Below are 16,566 nucleotides of genomic sequence, written 5' to 3'. Positions count from 1 at the left end.
AGCCTTAACAAATTACTGGTTCAGAAAGAGTGGAAAAGTCAGCAAGAAAGTTTGAATTTTATAAATGTATTCCCTATATATAGATACATTTCTACCTATAATCGATCACACACTTTATTTATTAGTCATTTACTGTCCTATAGGCATTGCATTACCAAAACATTACAATTGTTTCTTCATTGCTGCTTTCTAGAGAAAATTCAATGGCGAAATCACCAGAGGTTGAGCACCCCAACAAAGCCTTGGGCTGGGCAGCCAGGGATACTTCTGGGATCCTCTCTCCCTTCAATTTCTCAAGAAGGTCCTCCCTCTCTCTCCCTCTTCATCCAATCTTGTTTGATTTTCTTTTTTTGTTTTAATCTAAAGTATTGATTATCCTAAGAAATTAGATCATTTTGTTATACTTGTAAGAGCATTTGCATCAACTCATTCAAAATTTTATGTCTATTTTAGTATAAAAACCCACTTTTCTATTTTACATACTCACTTTTTAAAACACTCTATATTAGATTATCTATTTTACACTACATTTCATTAAAATATCAATTTTTCTTGATTTTTTAAAATTGTTTCTCTTTCTTCACAGACAACAACTATCATTTGAAAGAATAAAAAATTAAATGCAAAATAAAGAATGTCACTGTAAATTTACATGATTATTGTAGCAACCATGCATTTTTACACAATTTTGCATAGACTAACACATCAAATTATCTATTTTACAATACATTTTATTAAAATATCAAAAAAAAAATTAATTGTTTCTCTTTCTTCACATACAACAACCATCATTCACTCTCTTCCTTCATCCTCTGGATACATAAAAAAAGAATAAAAAATTAAATGCAAAATAAATAGTGTCACTATAAATTTACACAGTTATTGTAGCAATTATTTATTTTTACACAACTTTACATGGACCGATGTAGATAAATTTTGAGCTTGATTTGCTAAAATGTGACACTTTTTCTATTATACAAGGGCTCTAATAATTTTGTTTTCCTCCTCATATACTATTGGGTGAAAAGCCAATAAAAATGAAATTGGATCATTTTGTTATGCACTTTGAAAAGGCTTGCATTTTTTTCATTTTTTGGATAAAGAAAATAGTGAAAAGGCTTGCATTTTTTCTTATTGTCATTTCATTGTATTAGACAATTACATTGTGATATTAATGAGATTTTTTTAATAATTCAATAATTGAGGAAGAGAAATCTTACTCCAGATGTCTCTCTTGTAAATACAAAATAGTGTTAAATAAGTTATAAAACTCTTGATTTTTTTTCTTTTTATATAATTCGATAATTAGAAAAAGGAAAAATGAAGGCACAGGCTCTTGGCATTACAAATGCCATTTAGCCAAATAAGAATACATTTATTTGATCAATTAATCATGGTGTACGTGGTGATTGGTCAATTAGTATTGACAATGATCCATCATTTCCCCCCTTTTTTCTGAATTGATGGTTTCTGCCAAACTAAATGGTTTACTGGTATGTTTGCAGGGCAACAGGGGAGAAGGATGTAAAGTTCAAAGTTCTTTATTGTGGAATATGCCACTCGGACCTTCACATGATCTTAAACGAATGGGGCATGACCACCTACCCACTTATCCCTGGGTATGTTAATGTTTCCTACTTCTATCACTATATCTTTGCCTTTTCATAAAGAATTGTGTTGTCTTAAATATTTCATTTAAATTGGAATAATATTTTATATATTATAATATTCAAAATTCCATAGTATTATAATATAGTTATAGTGGTACTTTTTTGTTTATTTTGGAAAAGGATGTGCTCCTTTTGTGTCTATATCCATGGCTTGAGTAACCTAAAAGATATCGTTCAACAAAGCATATCAATTTACTGGGGCACCAAAATATATATATATATATATATAATATGAGATAAAAATTTCACTCTAATCTAAGTGTTAAAATTTTTGTGTTTTTAAGACATTCTCATTGAAAATAAATGGAGTTTAACTACACATTTGGATAGAGAGATGGGAGGCGGACTATAGTCTATACATTGAAAACGAATGTGTGAGTTAAAAGACTAAAAATTGAAAAATTAAAACCATAGGGATCACAAAGATAAAAACAAATCAAAGTTAGAGGGTTTAATTTGCAAGTAATTCAATTCAAACACTTTGCCAAAATTTACATGCTATTTGTCCATTACGTGTTAATAAATTATCATTAAACTAGTGAATGGATTTTACTTTCTAGTCTTTTTAGTATCCCATATTGAAATCATGTGAACTGAATTGGATAATGCAGGCATGAGATTGTGGGTGTAGTGACAGAGGTGGGCAGTAAAGTACAAAAGTTCAAAGTTGGAGACAAGGTTGGCGTTGGCTGCATGGTTGGAGCATGTCTTTCTTGCGATAGCTGTACCAACCATCTTGAAAACTACTGCCACAAAACGATTCTCACCTATGGTGCTAAGTATTATGATGGAACCAGCACCTATGGAGGATACTCCGACACCATGGTTTCGGATGAGCACTTTGTGATCCGTATTCCAGAAAACCTTCCACTAGATTCTAGTGCCCCTCTCCTTTGTGCTGGGATCACAGTGTACAGTCCCTTGAGATTTTATGGACTTGACAAACCTGGTATGCATGTGGGTGTGGTTGGCCTTGGTGGTCTAGGCCATGTTGCTGTTAAGTTTGCTAAAGCTATGGGGGTTAAGGTGACAGTGATCAGTACTTCACCTAATAAGAAGAAAGAAGCTATGGAACATCTTGGTGCTGACTCATTTTTAGTTAGTAAAGACCAAGATCAGATGCAGGTACTGACTTGTTAACAAGTTGCATTGTCAATGTGAGTTACCATATGTACTTGTACAATATCTAATTAAGTTTCTAATTTGATACTATATATATAGGCAGCCCAGGGCATAATGGATGGTATCATTGACACAGTCTCTGCTCAGCACCCTCTCCTACCTCTAATTGGTTTATTGAAAACACAAGGAAAGCTCGTTATGGTTGGTGCGCCAGAGAAACCACTTGAGTTACCAGTTTTTCCATTGATCATGGGTAAAACATATTACATCTAACAATTGTTACATTTGATTTGAAAAGGGATAAGAACTTGCTTGTTATGTTAATTTGTCTTAGTAATTAACTAATTATATAACTATGTAAGACTTCGTGTGTATTATTATTATGTACCCTTGTGTTGTACAAGCCTGATTGCTTCCTATGCATTTCCACTAATGAACTGCGTGTTAATAAATATTATGGAATGACAGCAAGGAAGTTACTGGGTGGTAGTTGCATTGGAGGCATGAAGGAAACACAAGAAATGATGGATTTTGCAGCCAAACACAACATAAAGGCTGACATTGAGGTTATTTCGATCGATTATGTGAACACTGCCATGGAACGCCTCCAGAAAGCAGATGTCAGATATCGATTCGTCATTGACATTGCAAATACATTGAAGTCAAACGCTTGAATTTTGCTGCCTTTTGAGCAAGAGTTGCTGACCAGACTAGGATATGTATTCAGTTGATAAAATCGTCTTATATCTGGAATTTTGTTATCTTCTAGTTCTGTTTTTTAAATAGGTCTTCCAAATATTATGATGGAAAAGAAATAATAGGCTGCCTGTGTTGGAAAAACAGAAGTTGCAATAATTTGTTGTTTTTGGATTTTAATTTTTAATCATTCAATGAGTTCTTAGCCCTTGTAATCTCTTCCCCTGTTTCAGATTAGTAATGTCATTTGAAAAGGACTCCAGCAATTGAGCCACGTCGTCTAATAATTTTGGTTTAGTTCATTTCATCTCTTCAATTTTCCAAGCTGTCATAGCTAAGGTAGGTGTATGGTGTGAGATATCTGGACCTCACCTTAATTTTAAGCTACGTCATGAAATTTTATATGGCAAAGACATCATTGTCTTTTTATGCTAGAGAAGGGGATTGCTTAATATAGTTTATATTAATGTCTCTATGGTCAAAGTGGCGGGACATTACCACTGAAGAGAGACGATAGACATTTGTTTTCAATTGCTAAAGCAAACGGTTTCAGCAAGCAATTGGTGGTGGATCGAAGAGATGCTTAAAGCAAATTGTATTAACAACAGAAGGCTGGTTGTGCAAGTAAAGAGTAATCGACAAAAGATCAGTTTAGCGCACCTTAGAAATGTTTTCAAAAAAATCACCATAATAAACTTGTGGTGGACTATTGTAAATCTTGCATGGGACATTACCACTGAAGAGAGACGATAGACATTTGTTTTCAATTGCTAAAGCAAACGGTTTCAGCAAGCAATTGGTGGTGGATCGAAGAGATGCTTAAAGCAAATTGTATTAACAACAGAAGGCTGGTTGTGCAAGTAAAGAGTAATCGACAAAAGATCAGTTTAGCGCACCTTAGAAATGTTTTCAAAAAAATTTTTTTTTTTTTTTTTTTTTTTTTTTTTTTTTTTTTTTTTTTTTTTTTTTTTTTTTTTTTTTTGGGCAAGAATATTGTTTTGGTCCTTATATTTTGGGGTTACACTTATATTGGTCCCTAGATTTTGATAAAAATCAATTTAGTTCTTATTATTTTCAATGTACAGTTAATTTGGATCCAACCGTTAACTCATTAACGAAAAATATCTACGTTGTAACGGTGTGCACTACTAGCATTAACTTAAAGGACTCAATTAATTGAAAGCAAAGATAGAATGCTAAAATGAATTTTGGTCAAACTCAGAGTGTGCACTTTGTATTTTTGCCTATTTTTTATAATTATTTTAGTCACTTGTATGTTAACAATGCACATTGTTTACCACATATGCATTTTTTGTTAATGAGTTAACGATTGGAATTAAATTAATTGCAAATTAAAAATATCATAACCGAATTGACTGCTCCCAAAATGTAGGGATCAAATTAATTGTGATCTCAAAATGAATTTTTTTTTTTTTTTTTTTGGGTTCTTAATTGTTGGTTTATGCTAAATAAAATGGTTTGGTATGTTTGCAGGCCAACAGGAGAGAAGGACGTAAGGTTCAAAGTTATTTATTGCGGGGTATGCCACTCCGACCTTCACACGGTCAAGAACGATTGGGGCACGTCCACCTACCCACTTATCCCTGGGTATGTTAATCGAATCATCATACTTCTATCTCTATATCTTACCTTTTCATAAAGAATCATGTTGTCCTAAAATCATTCTCTTCATTTCAATCAGATGAACCAATTTTCTATATATTATAATATGTACAAAGTTTAGGTACAAATTAGGTTGTAATTAATAGCTATTACTAAGTTTATAACCAAACTTTGTTATTATAATATTCAAAATTCTATTTTTTTATAATATGAACAAATTTTGAAAATCCAACCGTTGGATTATATTTATTTTATGTTCTTAATACACATTAAATTTCGTGTCAATCGGATGTTATATTCTATTTGATTCATATACTCATTTTTTATACATAATTTTAGACTACAAAAGTTTAAAATTTAAACATTTGATTGATGATATAGCTATTAATCTTTGATCTTTTATAAATTTTGCAAGAATGAAGGATATAAGAAGAAAATGTAATCCAATAATAGATTTGTTAAAATTCACATCTAATAAAAATATATTAAGTAGAATTGTAGCCTTAGGTTACAACCAAGTTTATAGTTAAACTTTATCCTTATAATATACGGTAGTATTAATCTTTGATCTTCTAAATATTTTACAAGAATTGAGGATATAAGAAAAAAATGCAAACCAATGGTAGATTTGTTAAAATTTACATCCAATATAGTCAAACTTTATCCTTCTAATATACAATGGTATTTTCTTTCTTTACTTTGGAGAACAACGTGCTCCTTTTTGTTTATATTTAAGGACAGAATAATCTAAAAGATTGTGGGTCCGTTTGGTAAAAGATTTTTAGTATCGCTGTTTAAGTGTTGTAAAAATATGTGTGGATTAAAAAGAATTGTAGTATTTAAATACTGAAAATTGTTATTTAAACAATAATACCAAACACTCCATGTAGCACTCAACAAATCATAATAGGTTTCTAAAGCACAATAGTTTTTGTTTTCAATGACTTTTTGCAAATTAGCTGTATTGATGGATTCTCTCTCTCTCTCTCTCTCTCTCTCTCTCTCTCTATATATATATATAATGAATCTTTGATGCCGTTTCATGTTTGGTTCCTTTGCTTCTTTTTATTTTTTTTCTGCGTTGTTATTTATAGTAGTTTAAATTATAAATTACATTATTTAATTTTTTCTTAGTAATTTTTTAATTTCAAATTTTTGGCTTGCATATGATTTCAATGTGTTATTCCATCCATATCGCGATTTTAGAGCTCATAAATGACGTAGTTTTGATATTGAAAATAAATGGATTTTTTTTTTTTTTAGTACGAAAATAAATGGAGTTTAAAAACACAGTTTAGATAGAGATTGATGGAAGGAAAATGCATTAAAAACAAATGTTTAAGTTAAAAGACTAAAGATTGAATATTAAAACTGCAAAAACGAAAATAAAAAACAAGTCCAAGTTAGTGGGTGTAATTTCTAAAATTTTCAATTTAACACTTTGCCAAAATTTTACATGCCATTTGTACATTACATGTTGATCACGCTAGAGTTTCTAAAAAATACTTATTTTACACTATATATAAAAAACTAATTTATCTATTTTACCAACTCATTTAACAATATACTCAACATCTCATTTCTTGTTTTTAGATACAACATAACAAAATAATAGAGAGAGAGAGAGAGAGAGAGAGAGGGAGAGAGAGAGAGAGAGAGAGAGAGAGGGTCAAAGAGAAGAGAGTAGAGAAAAGTGAGAGGGTCATAGTATCACCAAATAAAAAGTTGATGTTTATCCCAAAGGGACCAAGAATTGTGTTTTGTTGATGCCATCCCTACTATAATTCTGATTGCCTAAAATCTTGCCCACTATATCTATCATTTATTTGAAAAGAGATACAACTTCACACCAATAACACAAGTTTTATTAAGTTCAAATTTTTTTAAAAAAAATTCATTTATACAATGCACAATATCTGTCATTAAAAAATGCATATATGTAGGTAGGTTACAAGAAGTTGCAAGGGCACCCAAAAGAAAGTAAAACATAGTGATGCCAAAGCGAATATCACGTTGAACGACCTATTATGTTAGAACCACCTATAACAAAGCAGAAATATGGCACTAAATTTTATATCAGACAAATTATCCTAATATAATAAAATCATCTTAGACAAGATATAACTGGAGGGATCAAAATCACGTATCTTAATATGTGTATTTCATTTTCAGAAAGAGTGGAGTAGTTAGCAAGAAAGTTCGAAATTTGTATCCCCAACTAATTTGCAGTTTTGCACAACCATTTGCTAAGCCAATAAGTAACCACACCCCAAACAGTCCCTCGTTTCTACTTTCTAGTATTATATATAGGTACATTTTAGTACTATATCACACACTTATTAGTCATTACTGACCTAGGGGCATTGCATTACTCTATAACATTCTAATTGCTTCATAGCTGCTTTCTAGAGAAAAAATCAATGGCAAAATCAGCAGAGGTTGAACAGCCCAATAAGGCTTTTGGCTGGGCAGCCACGGATACTCTGGCCTCCTCTCTCCCTTCAATTTCTCAAGAAAGACCTCCTTCTCTCAAAAAGGACTTTCAAAACTGAAAATAAAACTGCATAATGCAACTTCGTTCCAATATGGAGCAACAAATATATACTAATTAAAACAAACACTAAGGGCATGTTTGGTAGACTGTAATAAGTGTTGTAATGTAATAGTTATTCCTATGATTTAATTATTCTTTAGTTTGGTTATGTTTTTATTACAAGGAATAGTTATTCCTTATGAATAGCTATTCTTCAAAACGAGGAATAGCTATTCTTCTTTAAAAGGTTGTATTAGCTATTCCTTAGTAAGTGCATTAATTTCAAAACTTAATATATTTCCAAATAAACAAACCTTCCATATACATCTAATAATTATAAAAATAAAAAAAAATCATAAAAAATAACACATATCTTTCTTAAATTTAAAAATAACAATTTTTAAGAAAATATAATTGTATGAGTAAGATATTTCCTAAAATAAATGTTAAGTTTCATTCTAATGTTATAACTTACAACCAAACTAATGAATATGTTTAGTTATTACATTACAAAACATTTTATTACTAGTAATAAAGATTACAATTCCTGTTGTAATTCCCATTCAGTATACCAAATATACCCTAAAAATTAAACAACAATTTTTTTTTCCCAGTTCATTAGTTGTGTGCACACGCATTAATTATTTCAACAATTTCTTTTATACCTATCTCTAAATTTGGTCCAATGGGTCCAAAAATTGCTCAATATACTTTGATATTATGCTTTCCATATCTATAGGCTTGGATATTACCTTTTCATTCAGCAAGGTTTTTCGACAACTAAAAAGATGCATTTTGTGCAACTTAATAATAGTATCCAACTCATCAAAGAATTGATACTCAACTTAATATCATAAATTTTCAAATTTTTTATCCCTATATATATATATATATACAAATTATATCATATCAAACCACTAAATTTGTGCAATTCATTCAAAGGGAGAGAGAGAGAGAGAGAGAGAGAGAGAACATTAAGAAAGATAATACCACAAATCATTAAATTAAGAATTTAAAATTAATAATTTTACTTTTTATCATATATATTTTTAAATAAATTTGGATTTAGAATAATTACTTTCAACCCAAACCTATCTTTTACCATTCTTAAATAAGTACATCGAAATTAATAGAATCGGACCAAAATAAACTATATAAATCAAATGGACCAACTTTGATCGAAGTGGCCCGAATGGACTAAAATGAACTGAACAGACCGAACAACATTGAAGTAGACGAAATGGACTAAACAGACTGAATAGGACTGAAATAGACCTAAGTGAACCGCCATAGACCAAACTTGACCAAAATTTACCAAATTGACTGAACTAAACTAAATGGATGTAATGGACTGAAATTTACTAAATTGGACCAAATCATAAGCTATATCACCATTTTTTTTATTTGTTCTTCGATTTTTTTAATAATATATCGTCATTCAAGTTTGATGGGTAGCTGAAGGGCTGAAAGAGAGGGAGAGACAATGAATTGATGTAAGATTAATGATCAAAGAAAAGGAAAAGTTCTTTCTAAATTAAAATGAATATGTAAAGATAAAGTATGTGTAAAGTTAAAATTATTTAAGGTATTATTAAAAAAAACACCTTCCAAGATGCGGCTACGCAACAAATCAATAAAATAATGGTAACTTAGTCAATGCTGCAGCTACACTTTGAATTTTAGATATTATATAGATAGATTACGTAGTGAGAGTAAGGAAGTTATTGGGTGGTAGTTGCACTAAAGGCAAGAAGGAGACACGAGTGATGATTGATTTTGCCGCCAAACACAACATAACAGCTGGCATGGAGGTTATTCCATATGTGATCACTGCAATGGAACGAAACGACTTGTGAAAGCAGATATCAGATACCGAGTTGTCATTGATATTGGGAACACATTAAAGTCAAGCTCTTGATTTTTTCTGCTTTTTCAGCATGGCTCATTAGTGAGGTAGGGATACCTTTTAGTTGATTAAGTAGTCTTCTGGTATCTTCTAGACTATAGTCTTTGTTTTACTGTTTACTGAATATTTCTTCCTCATAGTGACGCAAAGATGTAATAGGTTGCATTTGTGATAGATGAAAGACAGTGATTTTTGGTTTGAAATCTTAAACATCTAATTAGATACTGTCCCATGCAATCTCTTCCCTTTTTCAAATTGAAATATGTTTTCTAGAGGTTCATCAAAAAAGAAATATGTTTTCTAGAGCTTTCACAGTAAAGTAACTAAAATAACTAAAATGGCGCCGTACTTAAAATAATTTTAACACTCAGTTTAGCTCATTGTAATTGAACGTTATAAAATAATAATGTAATTTATTCAACCATGCGTACCTCTCCTTTCTTTTCGCTCTATTTTGCTTCTTCCCTGTTTCTAAAATTTTCTTTCACCCACGCTTGACACCCAGCCTCTCCCCACTTCTCCCTGTAATCTAAAATCAAATCTCTCATCCAAAATGCCTCTCTTCTCCATCTTGCAATCGAACCCAAAATGTCTCTTTCTTACTCGTCTCTCCCTCTCTCTCACCATGGTTCCTGGTGGTTCAGTGGTCTGATTTTGGTTGGTTCTTCAATGGTCCGATAGGATTTTTGGTGGTCTGTGCTTCAGTGGGAATTTGGTCGTTTGATCTGATTATCGGTGGTTTGTTCTTCGTGGGTCCGATTGAGTGGCAGACGGTGGTTGGTGTTCTTGTTTTTTTTTTTCCTTTTCTTTTCCCCACTAGTGGTGGTGATGCGATATTTGTGGGTTTGAGTTTGTGATTTTAGTGGTTGGGGGTTCAGGTTGTGGGTGATGATGACGGTGACAATGGTGACTATGGCGGTGGTTGAGTGGCTAGTTGTTGAATGGGTTTCGGGGCTAGTGGGTTGATTGGTGGAGTTGGTTTTTTCTTTTTTTCTTTTTTCTTTTTTTAAATTTTTTTTGGTGATGGTGACTGGCGGTGGCTAACAATGGGTTGTGGGTTCTTATTTTATGTTTTTTTTTTGTCCCTACATTTTGGGCCGTTTTTCGATTTAGTCCTTAAATTGATTTTGCTCTTAAATTAGTTATTGATTTTTTAAAATCGTTTTTAAAATGATCCTTATTGTCAACCCAGTTACTGAAAATTCTAAAGTAACAAACGGATTTCACTGTTTGCTGATGTGACTAATAAAATAATGGTAAAAAAAAATATTTAACATTTTTTAAATGCCATGTCAGCATTTAAATTAAGAAAAAAAAAACAGCTAAGAAAATTTTAAAAAAAATTAAATTAAAAAAAAAAAACCTAAAATCTAATGTAAATTAAAATTATTTCTTAAAAAATAAAAATTCATAATCATTTTAATTCTTTTTGCTTTTGTTTTTGGTTATCCTCATCAACATAAACCCATAAATTGAGATGAATATCAAACCCAAAAATTTACATGAAATCCAAAAAATGAAGTGAACATCGAACCCATAAATCAATATTAAACAACAAACCCAGAAAAGACCAGAAATTTACATGAAATCCAAAAAATGAAGTGAACATCAAACCCAGAAAAATTATGTCAAACCCGCAAATTTACAACCCAGAAATAAAAATTTAGAGAGATCAAGCAACAAACCCACTGAGATGAACAACGTAGAAACCATAAGCAGCTCCTAATTTCAGTCATCAACAAACCCAAACCTCAAAATCTCTGCTTCGATCACCCACTTTGTCAATGGCCAGATCTGAAATTCACACCGAGTCACTGAATTGCAAGGCCAACAATGATGGCTTTCGTGACTCGATTTCAACGAACTCAGTCTGGGCTCACCCATTTCATGGCTTTCATCTCTTTAGAAGCGTCACTTAAGACCCGCAACCAGTAGTGTGATCAGCTGTCGTCACTGTTTCCTTCTCCACGACCACAGCCCACCCTCACTGAAACCCAGAAAAACCCAGCCTCTCCAACCAAACCCAACCATCTCCATCTCCATCCCCAACCAAACCCATAATCCAAGAACCATGGATTACCGATCTCCACTCCAACCACCGATCTCTACCATGACCACCCCAACCACACCAATCTCCACCCCGACCACCAATCTCCACCTGCATTACCAACCACCCCACGGAAAACTAGGAAAACCTAGAGATTAGAGAGTCGAGTTTAGAGAGAGAGAAAATGTCAAAGATTAAGAGAGAGAGAGGGATTGAAAGCTTGGACAAAGAAAGATACAAACACAAATACGCACCAAGAGACAGAGAAAGAAAGGATCTGGAAAAAAAAAAAAAAAAAAGATACAGACACAAAGATAGAGGATCTAAAAAAGTTTTTTCTTTTTTTGTTTTTGATTTTGAATTTTTTCAGTTTAATTTTTTTTATTTATTAATTAAAATGTTGACTTGTCATTAAAACACTGACATGGATGCTGACGTGGTATTTTTTTATTATTTTATTAGCTAGGTCAACAAACAGTGAAATCCGTTTGCCACTTCAGCATTTTTCGTAACTGGGTTGACGGTAGGAACCATTTTGAAAACGATTTTAAAAAATCAAGGACTAACCTAGGAGTGAAATTAGTTTATGGACCAAATTCAAAATATAGGGACCAAAAGTGTATTTACGCCTTTTTTTTTTTTTAACAAATGGTAGTGGTTGGTGGCTGCAGTGGCTGTGGACAGCAGCGAAGAGAAAGAGATGGTGGCAATAGGTGTGTGTAATGGAGAAGAAGATAGAGAAAGTGGAGAGAGTAAGAATTAAAAATAAATAAATAAATAATATTTAAATGAAGTGATAAAAAAAAAAAATTAATTTTGAGTATATTGTAAAGTGAAGTGTCAAAATAGATAAAGTAAATTTTTAAGATGCTTCATATCGGCCCCAACAAACTGACTTGAGGTTAAAAATGTAACTAAATATCCAAAAAAAAAAAAAAAAAAACTCACGAACGAGTCTCAACAAACTACTATAAAAAATTTAACGTTTAATTTTGAGTAGCTGCATCTAGCAAGACATTGTGTCTCACTTCTACTAATTTTTTTTTTTTTTTCCTTCTCTTTCTCTTCTACCTACTGACTCCTCTCTCTCCTCTCCCTACTAGCTTTTCTTTCCTCTCTCTCTCTTGTCACCTGGCTCTCTAGGTTAGGTCCGACAGTGGATGTGGTGGTTGGCAACGATGGTTGGGTCTGGCAGTGGCTGGGTTTTAGTTGGGAGTTGGTTGGGTCCGATGGTGTCTGGATTTTTATGGGATGGTGCTGAGTTTATATCGGCGTGGATGGGTTTGTTACACGAGGTTTTGGGTTATTTTGGGGTGGTTGTTGGGTTTTGTAGGTTGAGGTAGCGATTGCAAAGTTGAGGTGGTTGGGGTTCGTGGGTTGCAGGTTTTGCAGGGCTGCTGTGGGTTTTTTGGGCTGTAATAGTAGTGGAGCTCAATCCTAAAAAATAGCGGCTTAGGAAGCTCTAGTGGAGGCACTTTTGCAGCCTCAAAATTTGAACTTGTAGCACATAATTATGCTCACAAATGCTACGAGTCAAGGATGAAGTATAAGATCAAGATGTTAGTTATTCCTATAGTGACATTGTCTCCGTGAAGGCTATCACTAAAAAATTTAAATTACTACAATATTTTTATTGGTACCATTTACCAAAAAAAAAAAAAAAAAAAAACTGACTTGAGGTTAAAAATGTAACTAAATATCCAAAAAAAAAAAAAAAAAAACTCACGAACGAGTCTCAACAAACTACTATAAAAAATTTAACGTTTAATTTTGAGTAGCTGCATCTAGCAAGACATTGTGTCTCACTTCTACTAATTTTTTTTTTTTTTTCCTTCTCTTTCTCTTCTACCTACTGACTCCTCTCTCTCCTCTCCCTACTAGCTTTTCTTTCCTCTCTCTCTCTTGTCACCTGGCTCTCTAGGTTAGGTCCGACAGTGGATGTGGTGGTTGGCAACGATGGTTGGGTCTGGCAGTGGCTGGGTTTTAGTTGGGAGTTGGTTGGGTCCGATGGTGTCTGGATTTTTATGGGATGGTGCTGAGTTTATATCGGCGTGGATGGGTTTGTTACACGAGGTTTTGGGTTATTTTGGGGTGGTTGTTGGGTTTTGTAGGTTGAGGTAGCGATTGCAAAGTTGAGGTGGTTGGGGTTCGTGGGTTGCAGGTTTTGCAGGGCTGCTGTGGGTTTTTTGGGCTGTAATAGTAGTGGAGCTCAATCCTAAAAAATAGCGGCTTAGGAAGCTCTAGTGGAGGCACTTTTGCAGCCTCAAAATTTGAACTTGTAGCACATAATTATGCTCACAAATGCTACGAGTCAAGGATGAAGTATAAGATCAAGATGTTAGTTATTCCTATAGTGACATTGTCTCCGTGAAGGCTATCACTAAAAAATTTAAATTACTACAATATTTTTATTGGTACCATTTACCAAAAAAAAAAAAAAAAAATTAGAAATTATTTTTATTAAATAGGTTGAACAGGCTTCAAATTTTATCATTTTGTATCATAATAGGCTTTTTGTTGAATAATTTTTTCACTTGTCGTTGCTTGGTCTTGTCTTGTTTTTGTTTGGTTTATGTTTGTTGTTATTTGAGCAAATATTTATTGTTGTTATTTAAACTTTAAAAAGAAAGGATTAAGAATTATGTTCGAAGGCAGAATTAATTTTAGAGTAATGCTACATTCATAACATTTTTACAATAAATCTTATGCAAAAAGATATTATTGGTGGGTAAAAAAATAATATTACTATTTGACCCAAATTAAAATCAGTAGTAGCTGATTCTCAAAAAAAAAAAAAAAAAATCAGTAGTAGCTTACTATATTAGACTTGTTGTAAAATTATTGTCAAAATGTTGTGAATGTAGTAGCACTACTCTTATTTTTGTTGAACCCAAATTTTTATAATTCTCAATTCAGAGTGTTCAAAATTTTTATTAGGGTAGTTGCAATAGGTTAGTTTAGTATATAATAATTTTTTGGCAAGTGTATATATACATTTTTTACAAGTCAAAGTGGTCCTGTGACCTCCCCAACTTGCATGTAGAGCTGCCACTGTATTGTCTAATGTTTATGGAATGGCTTCTACTGTCACTAAAATGCCTATTCATCAACACTGGTACATCCGAAATTTTGCTTAATGACATTATCAAAAAAAAAATCCAGATGGGTGGTGGTGGACTTTGGGGTTTAAAATGTGAATATGAAAAAAATAATATTTGATTAAAATAGTGATGTAGTATTGAGACTGATGTATGACTAAAAAAATATAGAGAGTTAAACTAGAGAAAGTGGATTTTTTGGGGAAGTTTAGCTAAATATTTAAGAAGACTGATGTAAAGGCTCTAAAAGCTAATTTTTTTATCTTCTTTGTTGTGAATACTCTAAGTACCACTACCATTGAATTCCCATTTTCTCTCTACATTTCTCCCCAATTTGGGGAGATTGTATTTTGGTGGTTCCAGGCAAAAACATTTGGGCCCCACCTCTCTCCCAACCAAACAACACAAAAAATGATTCTCTCATATTTTCTCTTCTCCTTTTTCCATTCTCCCTCAAATCTTCCCAACTAAATGGACTATGAGAGTAAAGAGTGAGGGTTTGTGAGTTGTGAGTCTCTCTCATTATGGCAATGTTTACACAATAAAATTTCTTTTAAAGAAAAAACAAAGGCTACAATAGATATTTAGGGTAATTTTAAGCAGCAAAATGAAGTCATTGATCTCCATTTCATCCTTTTATTTTCTCCCTTTGTTGCTCATTTTTTATTTATTTTTTGCTTTGGGATGATATTTTAATTTAAGTAATAAACTGGGTTTCTTTTTATTAGGTTTTTTATTAGATTTTGTGCGTGTGTGTGGAGGGAAATAGACAAATAGCTACAATCATATATACGAAGGTTATAGTGTAAAGCATCCCTCACCAATATTAGTATTAGTCGTTTTCTTACCTTCCAACTTTCATTCATATAACTAGAATAACCAAATTTTAATAATTTTTTTTTTCCTTATAACCACTCATATTTGAGAAATGTATTTAGATTTAAATTTGAAATTCGAAATCATGCATAATCTAGTTGCCTAAATTTAATTATTTGTGTAGTCCTTGCTCTCTTGTGTAGAGTTGCCTAAATTTAATTATTTGTGTAGTCCTCGCTCTTTGTGTGAATTTTATAATTATTAATGGAGTAGTTCTTGTTCCGTGACTAATCACCTTAATCCAAACTTTTTAGGCTGTAGAAGGCATTGGGCTCCATGACCTAAACACATCAAAATGATTTCAACTAGAACTAGGCAGGGGTCGTGAGAACACAGGCCCCAACTGCAACAAATAGTGACGTCGGCTCTCCCACTTGGGAAGACCTTAGGGCGGCAACACTCCTAAAGTGCAATGGAGGTCACCAACTTAGGCCATGGGCCTTCTTGATCACCAATTCACCCCGTCCAGGTAAGTATATTTTGACGTCGCTCACTACTTCATATTTATACCTTCTTGTGACTCTTTCTTCCTTCCTACATTTTCAAAGTGGGATCTTATGGCAAATCGCAAGGGCACAAATACAATAGGCAAATAAACTATGAATATACTATACTGCCTCTATTCCATTCAAGCTTTGGGGTTCTAAATCATTTTAACCAGTCAGAAAACTGTGGTGTTCTTACAACCTACATGCATTCACAATGAGATCTCACTTAACTAAATTTAACCAAGCACTGCACCACTTTGGTTGCATGGGAATCACATACTTTAATCTTATCAAGTGTATTAACATCTTCACTAGAAGGCCACGTCAAAACCACATGATTTTTGTGGACCTTGTGTGTAATATTTTTCACTAAAATAATATATATAAAATTTTATTCCTTATTTCACTAATAATATTAATTGATTAGAAATGATTGGAAACAAAAATAAAATTGTTTTTCCTTGATTATGATTATGTTTTTGTTAAATTGTTACTTCTACCCGATAT

General features: G+C 32.5%; 1 protein-coding gene and 1 non-coding gene across 2 annotated transcripts; one reads left to right on the top strand and one right to left on the bottom strand.

The window, feature by feature from the left end:
• The first annotated feature begins 108 nt into the window (after window positions 1–108).
• Window positions 109–3,675, top strand: LOC111999414 (probable mannitol dehydrogenase). The gene is made up of 5 exons (XM_024031538.2): window positions 109–301; window positions 1,506–1,619; window positions 2,282–2,795; window positions 2,892–3,045; window positions 3,261–3,675. Exons 1-5 carry the CDS (start codon window positions 204–206, stop codon window positions 3,464–3,466), a joined length of 1,086 nt encoding a protein of 361 aa, XP_023887306.1. The 5' UTR covers window positions 109–203; the 3' UTR covers window positions 3,467–3,675.
• Window positions 3,676–15,886: 12,211 nt separating this feature from the next.
• LOC111983220 (U1 spliceosomal RNA) lies at window positions 15,887–16,048 on the bottom strand. Its single transcript, XR_002879852.1, has one exon. It is a non-coding gene; the product is annotated as a U1 spliceosomal RNA (small nuclear RNA).
• Between the last annotated feature and the right edge of the window lie 518 nt (window positions 16,049–16,566).

Source organism: Quercus suber, unplaced genomic scaffold, assembly GCF_002906115.3.
Source record: "Quercus suber isolate HL8 unplaced genomic scaffold, Cork oak 2.0 scaffold_732, whole genome shotgun sequence".
Classification (NCBI taxonomy): domain Eukaryota; kingdom Viridiplantae; phylum Streptophyta; class Magnoliopsida; order Fagales; family Fagaceae; genus Quercus; species Quercus suber.
Note: the sequence above shows the minus strand (reverse complement) of the source record. Positions and strands in the feature narration are given on the sequence as shown.